The 16,417-nt window shown below is 45.2% G+C and overlaps 1 protein-coding gene across 1 annotated transcript in view; it reads left to right on the top strand.

Annotated features, from left to right (window-relative positions):
• The window catches only part of TBC1D22A (TBC1 domain family member 22A), a 246,708-nt gene extending 230,749 nt beyond the window's left edge, over positions 1 to 15,959 (top strand). The window contains exons 12-13 of the mRNA XM_078150521.1: positions 15,468 to 15,595; positions 15,813 to 15,959. Coding sequence (XP_078006647.1) covers positions 15,468 to 15,595; positions 15,813 to 15,959 — 275 coding nt within the window. The remainder of the gene's footprint in view (positions 1 to 15,467; positions 15,596 to 15,812) is intronic.
• The last annotated feature ends 458 nt before the right edge of the window (positions 15,960 to 16,417 follow it).

The following is a 16,417-nucleotide window of genomic DNA, read 5'->3' as shown; positions in this document are numbered from 1 at the left end:
CTGAAAATGATTTTTAAAATCATATATGAGCAGTAGAGGAAAAATTAAGTAAAGAAATGAAAGCAAATGAAGAAAATTATGCAAAGATAATTAACAGCTTGGTAAAAGAGGCACAAAAAATTACTGAAGAAAATAACACCTTAAAAAACAGAATGGGCAATACGGAAAAAGAGGTACAAAAGCTCACTGAAGAAAATGATTCCTTAAAAATTGGAATTGGACAAGTAAAATCCAATGACTACACGAAACAATAAAATAATCAAGAGAATGAAAAAATAAGAAAATGTAGAATATCTCATTGGAAAAACAGCCGACCTGGAAAGTAGAGTAGATCAAGGATATATATGTATATATAATTTAATACTTTGTTTCCACCCAATTACATGTAAAAACAATTTTTAACATTCATTTTGAACTCATTTTTTTAAAAGGCAACTGGGGTTAAGTGACTTGTGCAGGGTCACACAGCTAGTAAGCATCAAGTGTTTGATCTGAGGCGAGATTTGAACTCAGGTCCTCCTGACTTCAGGGCCAGTGCTCTATCCACTATGCAACCTAGCTGCCCTGTTGCTTTAACATTCATTTTAAAAAATTTTTCGGTTCCAAATTCTCAACCTTCTTCCCTCTCTTCTCTCCCCCTTCCCCATTGATAGGTCAAGCACTTTGATATAGGTTATACATGTGCAGTCACGCACAGCGTATTTCCATATTAGTCATATTGTGAAGGGAAACACAGGACCCACCCCCCCAAACCAAAACAAAACAAAACAAAAACGAGCTTAAAAAAGTATGCTTCTATCTGTATTTAAATTCCATCAATTCTTTCTCTGGAGATAGCATTTTTCATCATATGTCCTTCGGAATTGTCTTTGATCATTGTATTGCTGAGAATAGCTAAGTCATTCACAGTTGATCATATAATATTGTGGTTACTGTATATGATGTTCTCCTGGTTTTGCTTATTTCACTTTGCATCAGTTCATGTAAGTTTTTCTAGGCTTTTCTGAGAGTATCTTGCTTGTCATTTCTTGTAGCACAATAGTATTCCATCATAATTAAATACCACAATTTGTCCAGCCATTCCCCAATTGCTGTGTGGAATGGTTAAATCAGTATACAACTTCACCAACAGTGCATTAGTATCTCAGTTTTCCCACATCCCTTCCAACACTTGTCTTTTTCCTTTTCTGTCATATTAACCAGTCTGTTAGATGTGGGGTGGTTAAGTGTTTTAATCTACATTTCTCTAATCAATAGTGATTTAGATCATTTTTTTCATATGACTCTAGATAGCTTTGATTTCTTCATCTGAAAACTGCTTTTTCATATCCTTTGACCACTTATTAATTGAGGAATGGCTCTTATTTCTAGAAATTTTCTATGTATTTGAGAAATGAGGTCTTTATGAGAGAAGCTTGCTGTTAATTTTTTTTCATGGTTATGATTACTATATATTTCCCCTCTTTACACTACTCTCTCCCTCCTTTCACCTTGTCCATTCTCAAGTGATTTTCATCTAACTTTGACCTCCCTCAATTTGACGTCCTTTCTATCAGCAGTCCCTTCTTCTATCCCCTTCCCCTCCTACTTTCCTGTATTGTAAGGTAGATTTCCACACCCAACTGAGTATGTATGTTCTTCCTCTTTAAGCCAATTCCAATGAGAGTAAGGTTCACACACTCCCTTCCCACTTCTCCCATTTTCCTCTCTACTGGAAAAGCTCTTTTGTAATCTCTTTTATATCAGATAACTTACTCCATTCTACCTCTCCCTTAACCCCCTTTTTAGGTAATCATCCCATCATATTCAACTTATGTCCATGCTCTCTGTCTACATATATTCCATCTAATAATGAGAGTTTATGAGAGATAAATATTTTCCCGTGCATGAATATGAACAGTTTAACCTTATTGAATCCCTTATGATTTCTCTTTCCCATTTACCTTTTTATGCTTCTCTTAAGTCTTGTATTTGAAAGTCAAATTTCCTATTCAGCTCTGATCTTTTCATCAGCAATGCTTGAAAGTCCTCTATTTCATTGAATGGCCATTTTTTTCTTCTGAAGGATTATACACAGTTTTACTGGGTAGGTGATCCTTGGTTGTAATTGTAGCTTTTTTGCCCTCCAGAATATTATATTCCAATCCCTCTGATCCTTTAATGTAGAGTCTATTAAATCTTATGTGATCCTGACTTTGGCTCCATAATATTTGAATTGTTTCTTTTTTGACTTCTTGCAATATTTTCTCCTTGACCTCTGGAATTTGGCTATAATATTCCTGGAAATTTTCATTTTGAGATCCCTTTCAGGAGGTGATCTGTGGATTATTTCAATCTGGTTCTAGAATATCATCTTGAAAGATGATGTCTAGGTTGTTTTTGATCATGGCCTTCAGGAAGTCCGATAATTTTTAAATCATCTCTCCTGGATTGATTTTACAGGTCAGTTATTTTTCCAGTGAGTTATTTCACATTGTCTTCTATGTTTTTTTTTACATTTTTGATTTTGTTTTATTGTTTCTTGATGTCTGATGAAATCATTAGCTTCCATTTGCCCAGTTCTAATTTTTAAGAAATTATTTTCTTCAGTGAGCTTTTGTACCTCCTTTTCCATTTGTCCAATTCTACTGTTTTTATTATATTAAAAAAAATTTTTATTTTTTTCAGATTTTATTACTTTATTTTTTTTTAGTTTTCGACATTCACTTCCACAAGATTTTGAGTTCCAAATTTTCTCCCCATCTCATCCCTCCCGCCCACCCCAAGATGGCATGCATTTTGAATACCCCTTCCCCATATCTGTTCTCCATTCTGTCTCCCCTCCCCCCTTCTCTTATCTCCTTCCCCTTTTGTTTTCCTGTAGGGCAGGATAGATTTCTATACCCCGAGCCTGTATATCTTATTTCCCAGTTGCATGTGAAAACAATTTTTTTTAACATGTGTTTTTAAAACTTTGGGTTCCAAATTTTCTCCCTTCCTCCCTCCCCACCCACCCTCATTGAGAAGGCAAGCAACTCGATACAGGTTTTTCATGTGTAGTCACGCAAGACACTTCCATAGTAGTCATGTTGCGGAAAAACTAACTATATTTTCCTTAATCCTACCCCACCCCACATTTATTCAATTCTCTCTTTTGACTCTGTCCCTCCTCAGAAGTGTTTGCTTCTGATTACCCCCTCCCCCAATCTGCCCTTCCCTCTATCATCTCCCTGCTCTCTTATTCCCTTCCTCCCTGTTTTCCTCTAGGGCAAGATAGATTTCCATACCCAGTTGAGTGTGTATGTTATTCCCTCCTTAAGCCAAATCTAATGAGAATAAGATTCATTCATTCCCTCTCACTTTCCCCTGTTTCCCTTCCACTGTAAAAGACTTTTCTTGTCTGTTTTATGTAAGATAATTTGCCCCATTCTACCTCTCCCTTTCTCCTTCTTCCATACAATCCTCTCTCACCCCTTTATTTTATTCTCCAGATATCACCTCTTCATCTTCAACTCACCCTGTGCCCTCTATCTATCTATCCATCCATCCATATAATTTTTTCCCTCCCCACTACCCTAATACTGACAAAGGTCTCATGAATAACAAATATCATCTTTTCATGCAGGAATATAAACAGTTCAGCCTTAATAAGTCCCTTATGATTTCTCTTTCCTGTTTACCTCTTCATGTTTCTCTTGAGTCTTGTATTTGAAAGTTAAATTTCTATTCAGCTCTGGTCTTTTCAGCAAGAATGCTTGAAAGTCCTCTATTTCACTGAATGACCATTTTCCCCCCAGAATGATTATACTCAGTTTTGATGGGTAGGTGATTCTTGTCTGTAATCCTTTTTCCTTTGCCCTCTGGTCTCTTAATGTAGAAGCTGCTAAATCTTGTGTTATCCTCATTGTATTTCCACAATACTTGAATTATTTCTTTCTGGCTGCTTGCAATATTTTCTCCTTGACCTGGGAATTCTGGAATTTGGCTATAATATTCCTAGGAGTTTTCTTTTGGGGATCTCTTTCAGGAGGTGATCGGTAGATTCTTTCAATGTCTATTTTGCCCTCTGGTTCTAAAATATCAGGGCAGTTTTCCTTGATAATTTCTTGAGAGATGATGTCTAAGCTCTTTTTTTTATCATGGCTTTCAGATAGTCCAATAATTTTAAAATTCTCTCTCCTGGATCTATTTTCCAGGTCAGTTGTTTTTCCAATGAGATATTTCACATTGTTTTCAATTTTTTCGTTCTTTTGGTTTGGTTTTACAATGTCTTGATTTCTCATAAAGTCACTAGCTTGCTTCATTCTAAATTTTAAGGAAGTATTTTCTTCAGTGAGCTTTTAGACTTCCTTTTCCAGTTGGCCAGTTTTTCTTTTTAGGGCATTTTTCTCCTCATTAGCTTTTTGGACCTCTTTTGCCATTTGGGTTACATTATTTTTTGTGTTTTTTTTCTTTTCTTTTCTTTTTTTTTTGGCAATTGGGGTTAAGTGACTTGTTCACGGTCACACAGTTAGTAAGTGTGTCAAGTGTTTGGTCTGAGGCCAGATTTGAACTCAGGTCCTCCTGACTTCAGGGCCAGTGCTCTATCCACTGCGCCACCTAGCTGCCCCTCGGTTAGGCTATTTTTTAAGGTGTTATTTTCTTCAGTATGTTTTTAAGTCTCCTTTAGCAAGCTGTTGACTAATTTTTCATGATTTTCTGGCATCGCTCTCATTTCTCTTCCCAGTTTTTCCTCTACTTCTCTTACTTCCTTCTCAAAATCCTTTTTGAGCTCTTCCATGGCCTGGGACCAATTCATATTTTCCTGGAGGCTTTGGATATAGGAGCTTTGACTTTGTTGTCTTCTTCTGGTTGTATGTTTTGATCTTATTTGTTACCAAAAGAAGATTCTATAGTCTGACTTTTTTTGCACAGTTTGCCCATTTTCCCAGCCAATTAATTAACTTTTAACTTTGTTAAGGTAGGAGTCTGCTTCCAGTGTGGAGAATGCACTGTCCCAAGCTTTGGGGGTTTCATGCAGCTGTTTTCAGAGATACTTCTAGGGACCTGTAAATTTTCAGTTCGTCCAAGGTAATATGATCAAGGGTGAGGTTTTTACTCCTTTTCTGACCTATGCTCTGGTCTGTGAGTGATCACAAGCACTCTTTTCTGCCTTGGAACTATGAAGAGAATTCCCTTTCAAGTCCCACCATGCCTGCGCTCCTCCTCGCCCCAGGACCGTCACCCAGAACTGTGACCCAGATCCAAGCACAAGCAAAGCAAAAGAATCCTGCCTCAGCACCAGCAAGGAGATCCCTGCAATCCCCCTCTGATCAGCCACCTGATTCCCCTTTAGTCTGTGGAGGGGAAGGTCTGGCAGTAGCTTCCACCCCGGGGCTGTGCCAGGACTGGGGCTGGGACTGAGCTTCTCTCTTACCGTGTTCACAGACTTTTCCTACTGACCTTCTAAATTGTCTTTGGCATTCATGGGTTGAGAAGTCTGGAAACCGCCACAGCTGCCCATGATTCAGTCCTCTGAGGCCAGCTCCAGCTTTGCTGAGACCTGTTTTGCCTGCGTGCCCAAGCTGAACTGCATTTCTCTCCCTGCCCGGTGTGATAGACCTTTGCAATCAACCATCCAGGTTGTCTTGGGCTGGAAATTTGTTTCACTCTATCTTTTTGTGGGTTCTGTTGCTTTAGAATTTGTTTTGAGCCATTATTTACAAGTATTTGGAGGGGTTTGGGGGAGAGCCCAAGCAAGTCACTACTTTTACTCGGCCATCTTGGCTCTCCCCCTCCCCATTCTACTTTTTATGGAGTTCTTTTCTTCAAAGGTGAATTTTTGTGCCTCTTTTTCCATTTGGCCAGTTCTGCTTTTTAAAGAGTTCTCTTCAGTGAATTTTTGTGTATCTTTTTTCCATTTGGTCAATTTTGTTTCTCAAGGCATTCTTCTCTTCATTGGATTTTTGTGCCCCTTTTACCATTTGGCCTATGCTGTTTTTTAAGGTATTATTTTCTTTGGTATTTGTGTGTTTGTGTGTGTGTGTGCGCGCGTGCACGTGTGTGCCTCCTTTCCCAAGCTGTTGACTTTTTTCCTCCCTAATTTTCTTGTGTCACTCTCATTTCTTATCCCAGTTTGTCCTTTACCTCTCCTACTTGAATTTTAAAATCCTTTTTGAACTTTTCCATGGCCTGAAACCAATTCATATTTTTCTTTGAGGCTTTGGATGTTGCAATTTTGACTTTGTTGTCTCCTTCTAAGTTTGTGTTTTGATCTTCCCTGTTACCACAGTAACTTTCTATAGTCAGGATCTTTTTCTGCTGTTTGCTCCTATTTCCAGTGTGTTTCTTGGCTTATAACTCTGCTCAAGTGGGGCTCTGCTTCTGGAGTGGAGGGAGCCCCAAAGCTTCAAATTTTTTTCGAGATAATTCTGGGGACCTGTAAGTTTTTGGTTCTTCCAAGGTAGTATGATCTAGGGAGAGGTATGTTATTACTCTTCTGTTCTGAGCTACCACAAGCATTCTTTCCCACCCTGAACTGTGACCAGGGTCCCAACTCCCCTGCGGCTACAAGCTCTGATGTGCTGGTGCTCCTCCTTGCCCTGGGACTGAGACTCAGGACTGCAACACAGATCCAAGTATGGACAAAGCAAGAGAATCCTGCCCCTGGTGCCAGCAAAGGCACTCCCATAATCTCCTTCTGACCAGTTGTCTGATCCCCTTACCATCTGTGGGCTGAGAGGTCTGGAAACCGCCACTGTTGCCACTGATTCTGTCGCAACCAAGGCCTACTGTTGGCTTTGCTGGGGTGTGGCCCATGCTGGACAGCCTTTCACTCTCGCCCTAATGTAACTGACTTTTCCTGCTAACCTTTTTAATTGTCTTGGGCTGGAAAATTGTTTCACCGCATCTTTTTGTGGGTTCTGCCATTCTAGAATTTGTTTTGAGGCATTATGTAAAATTATTTGGAAGGGTTTTGGGGGAAAGCTCGGACAAGTCCTGCCTTATCTTTACTATCTTGGCCCCACCCTCCCCAAACAAGGAGAGATCATTTCAGAATTATTGGACTACCTGAATGCCATGATGGAAGAGAGAGCCTTGACGTCATATTTCAAGAAATTATCAAGGAAAACTGCCCCATCATCCTAGAATGAGAGGGTTCTAGAAATTGAAAGAATCCACCAATCACCACTTGAAAGATATCCCAAAATAAAAGCTCGAAGGAATATTATAGCCAAATTCCAGAGTTTCCAGCTCAAGGAGAAACTATTGCTAGCAGTCAGAAAGAAACAGTTCAGATATCGTGGAGCCCCAGTCAGGATCACATAAGTGTTAGCAGCTTCCACATTCAAGGAATGAAGGGTTTGGAATCCGATATTCTGGAAGGCAGAAGAGCTGTAATTGCAACCAAGAGTCACCTACTCAGAAAAACTGCACCCAATGACTTGGTATCCAAATGCTTTAAAAAAAAAAGTTAAGTAAAATACAGGAGGAGGAAGACAGTAAAACTGTACTAATAGGGGAATTCAACTTCTTCCTCTCACACCTACCTAATCTAACCATAAAAAAGTAAGAAAGAGTCACAGAAATGAAATAGAATCTTAGAAAATTTAAATATAGTAGACCTCTGGAGAAAATTGAATGAGAATACAAAGTAGATATGCCTCTTTCTCAGCTGTGCATGGCACCTTCACAAAAATTGACCATGTATTAGGGCATTAAAAACTTCACAACCAAATGCAGAAAAGCAGAAATGTTAGATGCACCCTTTTAAAGCTATATTGCAATAAAAATTACATTTAATAAAGGGCCATGGATGCATAGTTTTAACACTAATTAGAAACTAAATAATCTAATCCTAAAGAATGCATAGGTCAAAGAACAAATCATAGAAACAGTCGATAATTTCACTAGAGAGAATGACAACAATGAAAAAACCTTCCAAAATTTATGGGATTCAACCAAAACAATACTTGGGGGAAATTTTTTTTTTGTCTCTAAATGTATCCATCAATAAAAGAGAAATGAATTGAACGTGCAACTAAAAAAATTAGAAAAAGAACATCTTAATCCCCCCTCTCCCCCATTAAACACCAAAATGGAAATCCCAAAAATCCAAGGAGAGAGTGATAAGATTGAAAGCTGAAACAGAACAAAACAAAACAAAACATCTTTGAACTAGTAAATAAAACTGGGAACTGGTTTTGTGAGAAAACCAATAAAATAGATAAACCATTAGTTAATTTGCTTTAAAAAAAAAAAAAGAAAAGCGAATTACTAGAAAAAATGAAAAGAGTGAATGCACCAATAAAGATGCAATCAAAGCAGTTATTAGGAGTTATTTTGCCAATTATGTGCCAGTAAAACTGACAGTGTAAATGAAATGGATGAATAATTACAAAAATAATTTGTATTGTACTGCTCAGATTAACAGAAGAAGAAATAGAAAACTTAACCCTATGTTAGAAAAAGAAAATAGACAAGTCATCAGTGAACTCCATAAGAAAAAAATCCCCAGGACCACATGGATTTGCAAATGAATGCTACTAAACATTTAAGGAATAGTTATTCTCAGTACCATATAAACTGTCTAGAAAAATAGGCAAAGAAGGAGTCCTACCAAATTCATTTTATGACTCAAATATGGTGCTGATACCTAAACCAGAGAGAGCAAAAATGGAGAAAGAAAATAGTTGACCAGTTTCCCTAGTGAATATTGATGCGAAAATTTAAAATAAAATACTAGGGAGGAGATTACAACAATAGATCCTGAGGATGCTACACTATGACCTGGTGGAATCTATGCCAGGAGTGCAGGGTTGGTTCAATAGTAGGAAAACTATCAGCATAGTCGACCATATCAATAACAATAAAAATTTTGTGGTTATCTCAGTAGAGACAGAAAAGGCCTTTGACGAAATAACAACACTCATTCTTCTTCAGAAAACACTGGAAAGTGTAGGAATCCATGGAGCCTTTCTCAGAATGATCATTAGTATTTATCTAAAACCAGGAACAAGTACAATCTGTAGCGGGGTAAGCTAGAAGCTTTCCCATTAAAATCAGGAGCAAAGCGAGGATGCCTGTTCTCACCGCTGTTATTCAGCATCGTACCAGAGATGCCACCTGTGGCAGTAGAACAGGAAAAAGAAATTGGAGGCCCAAAAATAATCCATGAGGAACCAAAGCCATCCATCTTTGTAGGTGATGTGATCATATGTCAGGAGAGCCCTGGTGAATGAACTGGACATCGGAAGGTAGAGAGGCAGGTAGGATGAGGAAAGGCAGTGTAAATATGGGCAGGTAGAGGCAGGGAGGTGGGAGAATTTTGTTTCTGAGGCTGGATGGGAGGTGATATGAGAGGTCACAGGAGAGAGACCACCCCGCCCATTCCCACCCCCAGGACCTTTGGCAGCAGCCAGGGTGGAGATGAGCATTTCACCCGGTGAGGGTCTCCTGTGCGCCCCCAAGGGTGAGTGTCTTGGGGCCTTGATGCTTTCACCACTCCCCTGGGAGGTGGAGCTCCTTGGGCCTCTCTAGGGCCTGACCCTGCAGAGAAGTGCTTGGCTGCTTCTTGTGAAGGGCCAAGCCAGCCCTGCCCCGGCCTGCCCCCACTGCCCAGTCCCGGGGCTAGTTGGTGCCTGCAGGTCATGAAAGTGCCTTGAAGGGAGAATGATTTAAAAACCATCTTGGCCAGTTGTACTGTGTAGGTTGGAGAATGCTCGTGTTCTAAGCCAGTACTGTCCAGAAGTGCCCCATGACGCTTCTCTGAGGGAGAACGAGGTGTCCGCTCGGTGCTTGTTACTCCTCGGCAGACCATTAAAAGGATTGGTTTTGTCATAGTGACCTGCTGGTGTGGCCTTGGGTAAAGGGACAGAATAAATCCCTGAGTCAGACGGGAAGGCTTCCATTTCCCAGAGGAGGCCCTGCCCGTCCTGACCGTGAATGTGGTTGTCGGACTCAGCCAGCAGCTGCTTCTTCATTCGATAGGCTAGCCCAGGACGGCGTCTTAGAGAGCACCTAAGGAGCTCCGGAGGGGCTCGTCCGGAATTTGTCACAGCTCCAGAGTATGCCTCAGCCTTCCGTCAGTATGATATGCCGCTGTCTCTCGGACTCTCGGCTCAGTGAGGGCAAGGAGCGAACGGGAGACCTCAGGCACGCTGGGGCCTCGGTTCAGATTGGCCGTGGCCTCATCATCTTGTCTAACGTTAGCACAGAACCTTACAGCAGAGTCCAGCCATCTGTGAAGCCTGTGCTGTTTCCTCCCCTTCTCATGCTGTGAACTGTCCAGCTGTTCTCCAGCTGATGATGCTATTTGGTTTGCACTTCTTCAACCACAAACAGAGTTCCTCTCGTTATTTTTGTCTCTGTGGTCCTTTTCTTCTTTGTCTGATTTCTTGAGGGTACAGGCCTGTTAGTAGTATTACTGGGTCCAAACGTGTGTACGTTGAATAGCCCCAACACGCTCCAGTTCAAATCACTCTCCAGAGTTGTTGAACCCCCTCCTGGCTCCACCGACTGAGCTTATTGGACCTGTCTTCCCACAGCCCTCCAGCTTTCATCATTTCCCCTTTTTGTCATGTTTGAACAGATTCCGAGGGAACTCTTAGGCCAATAAATATCCCTAATGAAAAGCGAATATGTTTGTATGTGCCAAGTCAACGGAATAGACATTTGTTGCTTTTTAGCATAAATCTAGGGGACACAATGTGCATAACTTAATGTTATTTTTAATCGAGAAGACAGCGTGTTTCAGCAGAATTTCCAATCTGCGGAGAAGCTGTTGTTCAGAGTGCTGCAGAACATATCAAGCCAATATAGGCCTTGTTTCTTCTGAATTTTGGTATGGAAAGTATGATTTCTTGTGACTTTCCAACAATAAAATTATACTAAACTGCTGCCTAAGTATTTTATGAAAAAATATTTTAAGCCAGAAAGTTGACAATAATTCCATTTGCCTGCTTATTCATTACATGTACATGCTTACTTCCAGTGAAATAGAAATTTTAAATTTTAAATTTAGAATTATTGCCACCCAAATTACCTTTATCAGTGAGAGAGCATCTGTTCACAATTACTTACAATGGAGGAAAAACGAATCCTTTCAGTGTATACATTTGTAGTCCTGATGTGTATAGATGATCAGCACGCGAGGCTTCAGTGACCCATTTTTCAGTGAGTCCCCCTGGGGGCCCTGCACCAGAACATCCCTGGGCGTCACGGATGCTGGGATGGGACTGGGGCAGTGGATGTGCTTGGCTGCTTTTTAGCAGTTACGTCAATGGATTCGACGATCAGCTCATTAGTTATCGCTTATTGTTCTTCCTGTGACCAGAGAATGAGGGAACCTGTGGGACCACCCTGTGACTGGGAAGCCAGGGCCTCTCCAGCTGAGGCTGTCCTCGGACTGGGACAGAAGTGGATCTCTCTCCTACAAGGGGTGGGTGAGACTAACTGGGACTCTCCCGGGTCCCCTGGGCCCCCGCGGTGCCATGTTTTGGCCTGCTGGCAGGTCCAAGGCCGTAGCCATAGCCTGTGTGAGCGAGGCACGCTCTGTCCTTGAGGAGAGGAGGTCGGGGAGTGCGGGGCACTTGCCAAAGACACGAGGCACCGCTTGGTGTGTCCTTTGGGCTGACAGGTCAGAGATGATGAATGGGAAACATGAGAGACGGGACCAGAATGGGATGAGGGCTCTGTTTCCAGCACCTGTGGTAGCCAGGGTTGGGTCGCTGTGGCCCGATACCTGGCCTGGTGGTGTCCTGCATCTCTGGGGTCATTTCCGTCACCATCTCCACGTGGGACCTTTGTGACCCCCTTCTCTGACTTGACCCGTGCAGTAACCTGTGAGGTGCGTGCTGTAACGGAGGCCCTGGGAGGGCGGCAGAGTTGCCCGGAGCCCACGGTGGATGGAGGTCTTCCTGCCTGGGAGCAGAGTGAGTGCTGTTTCAGTCCTACCCTGCCTCTCCACAGGGAAACCTGGCTTCTTTTCAGGACCTCTGCACCCCGTTGTCCCACTCGAGCCCCAAAAGGCAATTACTCTGGGGTCTCTGCAGGCCCTGGGGGAGGGAGCTCAGGCTGAGGGTGAATGGGGCGGGCTTCAGGGAACCTGCTGGGAAGGTGAGGGTGGTGCTGGACCCCAAGGGCCCACGAGGCGAGGGCCTGCAGACTCCAGGCCGTCTTGTGTGCACACATGTGCATGGTGACCGCCATGGATAAGGCCTCTTGGCGACGTGCCTTGCACCCTGACGTGCTGTACAGGCGTGCGCTGTTGTTCCCAAACCTCGTGCGTCTACACTTCCTCTGGCAGAAGGTCACGAGGCTTCTTGCAGGGTCTCCCTGCTTCGGGCCCCTCTTCCCTCCCAGCCATCCACCAAAGTGCAGCTCCTTCCCTAATGGCACCCATGCCTCTGTTGGGAAGTTAGGGCCTGCCAACCTTTCCCAGGCTTCTTTCTTACTCATGGCGCCAATAGGAAGCGCTCATTGATTGATCATTGATCGACTGAGCATCTGTCTTGAACAGAGCGCCCCCTAGGGCGGCACAGGGTGAACCATCCCGTTTCTGGCCTTCAGGTCAGCTCAGTCCGGCATCCTTAAGTGCCCATGCTGTGCTGGGGATGCATAGATGGATCCCCCAGAGACTTGGCCCTGAGGAGCTCACCAGAATGGCCGGGGAGCACCGGGAACCGGGACACAAGGGGCTGATAGGGTGCAGAGAGGTCCTGGCAGGACGGAGACATTGCCTCTCAGCCCTCCCCAGGGAGGTGGGGGTCAGGCAGTGGGTGAAAGACACCTGGGTGCCATGTTTGCTGAGTGCATTTCTGGGGCTCTTCATGCAGGAGGCTTGGTGTGCCCAATGCCTGCATTTTGAAAGTGATTTAGTGATGTTTGAGAGGCGGGCAGTGCGCCCGCCCTGGGGCAGGAAGACCTGGGGACAGATCCTGCTGGTGTGCTGGGGTCTCTCCTTCCCCTCCAGGCTGCGCTCTGGTGCCTCATCTCTACCCCCCAACCTTTCCTCAAGCCCTGCCCCTTTCCAGCTTCCTCTAGCTGTGGTGTCTTCCTTCATTAGAAGGTAAGCTCCTGGAGGGTAGGGACTGGCTGTCTGTCTGCTTGTATTTGTGTTCCCAGCACTTACTGCTATGCCTGGTGCACAATAAGGGCTCATTGACTGACTGACTGACTGACTAGGCTGCTCTCATTTAGAGAAGGTGCCAGCCTGCATGGGCAGAGGGTATTTCCTCACTCCATTGAAATCCCAGACCCAGGCCGCACCATTGATCCTCCTTCCTTATCCAAAACCCCTGAGTGCACCCTGATCCCCTTACCTTGCTGCTGTTTCAGGTGAGGAAGCTTCCCAAAGATTCATGTTTCTTTGGTCTTGGTCAGTGGATCTGATCTCCTTGGAGGTGCCCGTGTATGTACAGCGGGGCTATGTGTGTGTGTGGGAGGGGTGTTTGCTCACACTCGCTGCCCAGGGCAGTTCCACCTCAGGATGGGCTTTGGATGAGGAAAGCGAGGCCCGGAGAGGTCGGGTGAGGGACCGCAGGTCATCAGAGGTGGCCCTTGGACCCAGATCTCCTCTTCTCGATCACGCTGCCCTGGCCTTGGTTTTCTTCATGGTGAATATGAGAATCACAATGTGTGGCCTGTCTCTCCAGGTATGGCGTGGTAGAGAAACATGTTAAATCCACTGGAGCCCATAGTAGCTGAGCTGGTCTGGGGCATAGTGCTAAGGGCTGGCTCCCCCCCCCCCCCCTTTGGGGCGGTCAGGGTTCAGCCAGACAGAGGAGGAGAGTTGGTGTGACTCTGGACACGTGGGGACTGTGATTTGTGGCATCAGCGGAGGCCGAGTCAGAGTGAAAGCGGTGTTTGTCCAGGGGCCCCACTCATGATGCCTTGGTGCGGAGTTGGGGCTCGCCTCTCCACAGAATCAGATTGCACGTGGATCGTGTGCAGGCGTCTGATGCGGGCTTTGGGGAGGCCCGACTCCTGGGACGTATCCAGGAAAAAATCAACTGCCGGAGGAAACTCTCCTTTGGAGGCTGTAAACTGCAGGAGCCCTGTGTCTTGTTCCTTTATTCCTCGGGTAATTTGTTTTGACTCACTTGTCTTCCTTCCACAACTGTCATCATCACTGCAGTTTTTTGTATAGCGGCAAGCTACACATTCATGGGAAATCATTTCCTTGGTTTTTTTTTCTCCTGGTTCAGTGAATTCAGTCATTTTCTAAAGTAGTGATTCTCAAGTGTGCATCAGAGTTGAATCTCACACTGATCTGCACCCTGGTGTCAGAGCCCTCTGAGAGTTCTTTAGAAGCCAGTCCTGGCTTAAGATCTCATGAGCTTTCACGTGTAGAACCTCCCCCAATACTCTCCTTGGTGTGCATAATCTCGGGAGATGATCAGAGCAACGCTTGAACCATGCCACTCCTGCCCTCTGAAATGGACAGTGGCTCCCCTTCACCTGCCAAGTATGGAGCAGACTCCTTGACCCGGCCTTCACAGCTCTTTCCAGACCACAGGTTCTTTCCATCCCAACTGCCCATCTCTTCTCTTGGCTTCAGAGCACCTTGCCTTGGTGGAGCTGGGCCTTCCCTGCACAAGCTGAGCCTTTTCCCTCTCTCAGCTTGTTAGTGATTTCTTCAAGATTTGGACATTGGGGCAGCTTTGCCTGTCTCCTGAGAAACCCATTCTAAAAGTGAGATTCTCTGAATTTAGAGGGTAGAGAGGCAGACATGGGCAGACTTGGAGGGCTGCTCATCACCGACCATTGCCCATACTTCCCATCAGATTGGAAGTTGGCATCATAGAGATCTGCCCAGCCTACTAAAGGACTCTTGGCCCCAGCAAGAGAGCTGGAGAGGAACATTGGGAGCGGTGGGACACTGGACCTATGTTGGCACGTCCTTCTGGGTAGTGGCTTGACTTTCCTCAGTGAGCTTTTGGGGAATTGGCTCTTGGTTCAAACAGCTTCAATGATGTATTTACACACAGAGAATGTCAGAGCTGGGAGAGCCTTAGAACAGGGGATGTCAAGAGCTGGGAGAGGCCTTAGAACAGGGGATGTCAGAGCTGGGAGGGGCCTTAGAACAGGGGATATCAGAGCTGGGAGGGTCTTAGAACAGGGAAGGTCAGAGCTGGGAGAGCCTTAGAACAGGGGATGTCAGAGCTGGGAGGGCCCTTAGAACAGGCGATGTCAGAGCTGGGAGGGCCGTCAGAACAGGGAAGGTCAGAGCTGGGAGAGCCTTAGAACAGGGGATGTCAGAGCTGGGAGGGGCCTGAGAACAGGAATGTCAGAGCTGGGAGGGCCCTTAGGGATCATCTAATACAAAAAAGTCTCATTTTATAGATGAAGAAGCTGAGGTCCTGGGAGGAATGTGCGTTCACCGCATCTGGCCAGTCAGTGGCCACACCGGGCGTCCTGCCCAGAGAGCCATCTCCTCCGTGGCCCTCAGACTGGCAGTGGCTCAGTAATAGCGTTTGCTCCATTCATTTGTCACTTACTTTTTTCAGAACAAGTGCATCGGCATCTAGACCAGCACGAGGTGAAATACCTGCAGTTTGCCTTCCGGTGGATGAACAATTTGCTGATGAGAGAGATGCCGCTGCGCTGTACTGTCAGGCTGTGGGACACCTACCAGGTGAGCTGGGCCGGGACCAGAGCCTGCAGGGTGGGGCAGCCTGCCAGCCCATCCTGGGGAGGGGGGGCCGGGGTTTCTACTGGGGTCAGAGGCAGCCTTCCTTCTGCAGTACTTAAAGAGCAGCTCGCACCTCCCAGAATCCTCTCCTTCAGAGTCCCTTCAGTCTCGGGTGGGATGAGCTCAGGCCTCCACCCTTTTCGTTGCCATTCTTGGGCAGCCTGGACCTGGCCTAGGCCAGGGCACTGTCCCCTCTCTGGTCCTCTGTCCTTTATCCTTCAGGCTTTTGACGTTACACATTCACAATGGCCTTCCGGCCCCTGCTGCTCATCCTGGAGCCCACGTGGAAGGACGAATGCGTGTCTGATGGAGTGGCCTTGACATGATAGTCTGCACTGTCATGTTATCCAGCTCTGTGTTGTCTGTAAATGCCAGCGCCGTGCCAAGAGCAGGGACACTTAACTCTTCTTGGTCCTCCTGTGTTGGCTACTTAGGTCCTTACAGTTCACATGATAGAGTGACCAATGGGGCCACTGAGAGGGAACATAACAAAGTCATGCTCACTTGTGTTCTGTGTCAGAGCCCCTGGCCTTTGACCAGACCCATAGACCCACAGCCTAAGGGGGAAAGTCTAGGGGGTTCTGGGTCACCAGATGGCTGGGGGGGCAGCAGAGAAGAGAATTCCTCACACCTCCCCCCACCCACCTTGCTACTTACATTTTCAGGCCCCACCCTGGAAAGGATCTATGTTGTCCAGGGGTTCAGTAGGAGACTGGATGTCACACCGGTCATTGGCACCCTTCGTGTAGATGGCCCGCCTCTCTG

Source organism: Phascolarctos cinereus, unplaced genomic scaffold (genome assembly GCF_003287225.1).
Source record: "Phascolarctos cinereus isolate Bilbo 61053 unplaced genomic scaffold, phaCin_HiC Scaffold_1;HRSCAF=81, whole genome shotgun sequence".
Classification (NCBI taxonomy): domain Eukaryota; kingdom Metazoa; phylum Chordata; class Mammalia; order Diprotodontia; family Phascolarctidae; genus Phascolarctos; species Phascolarctos cinereus.
This window is presented reverse-complemented; position numbering and strand designations above follow the sequence as displayed.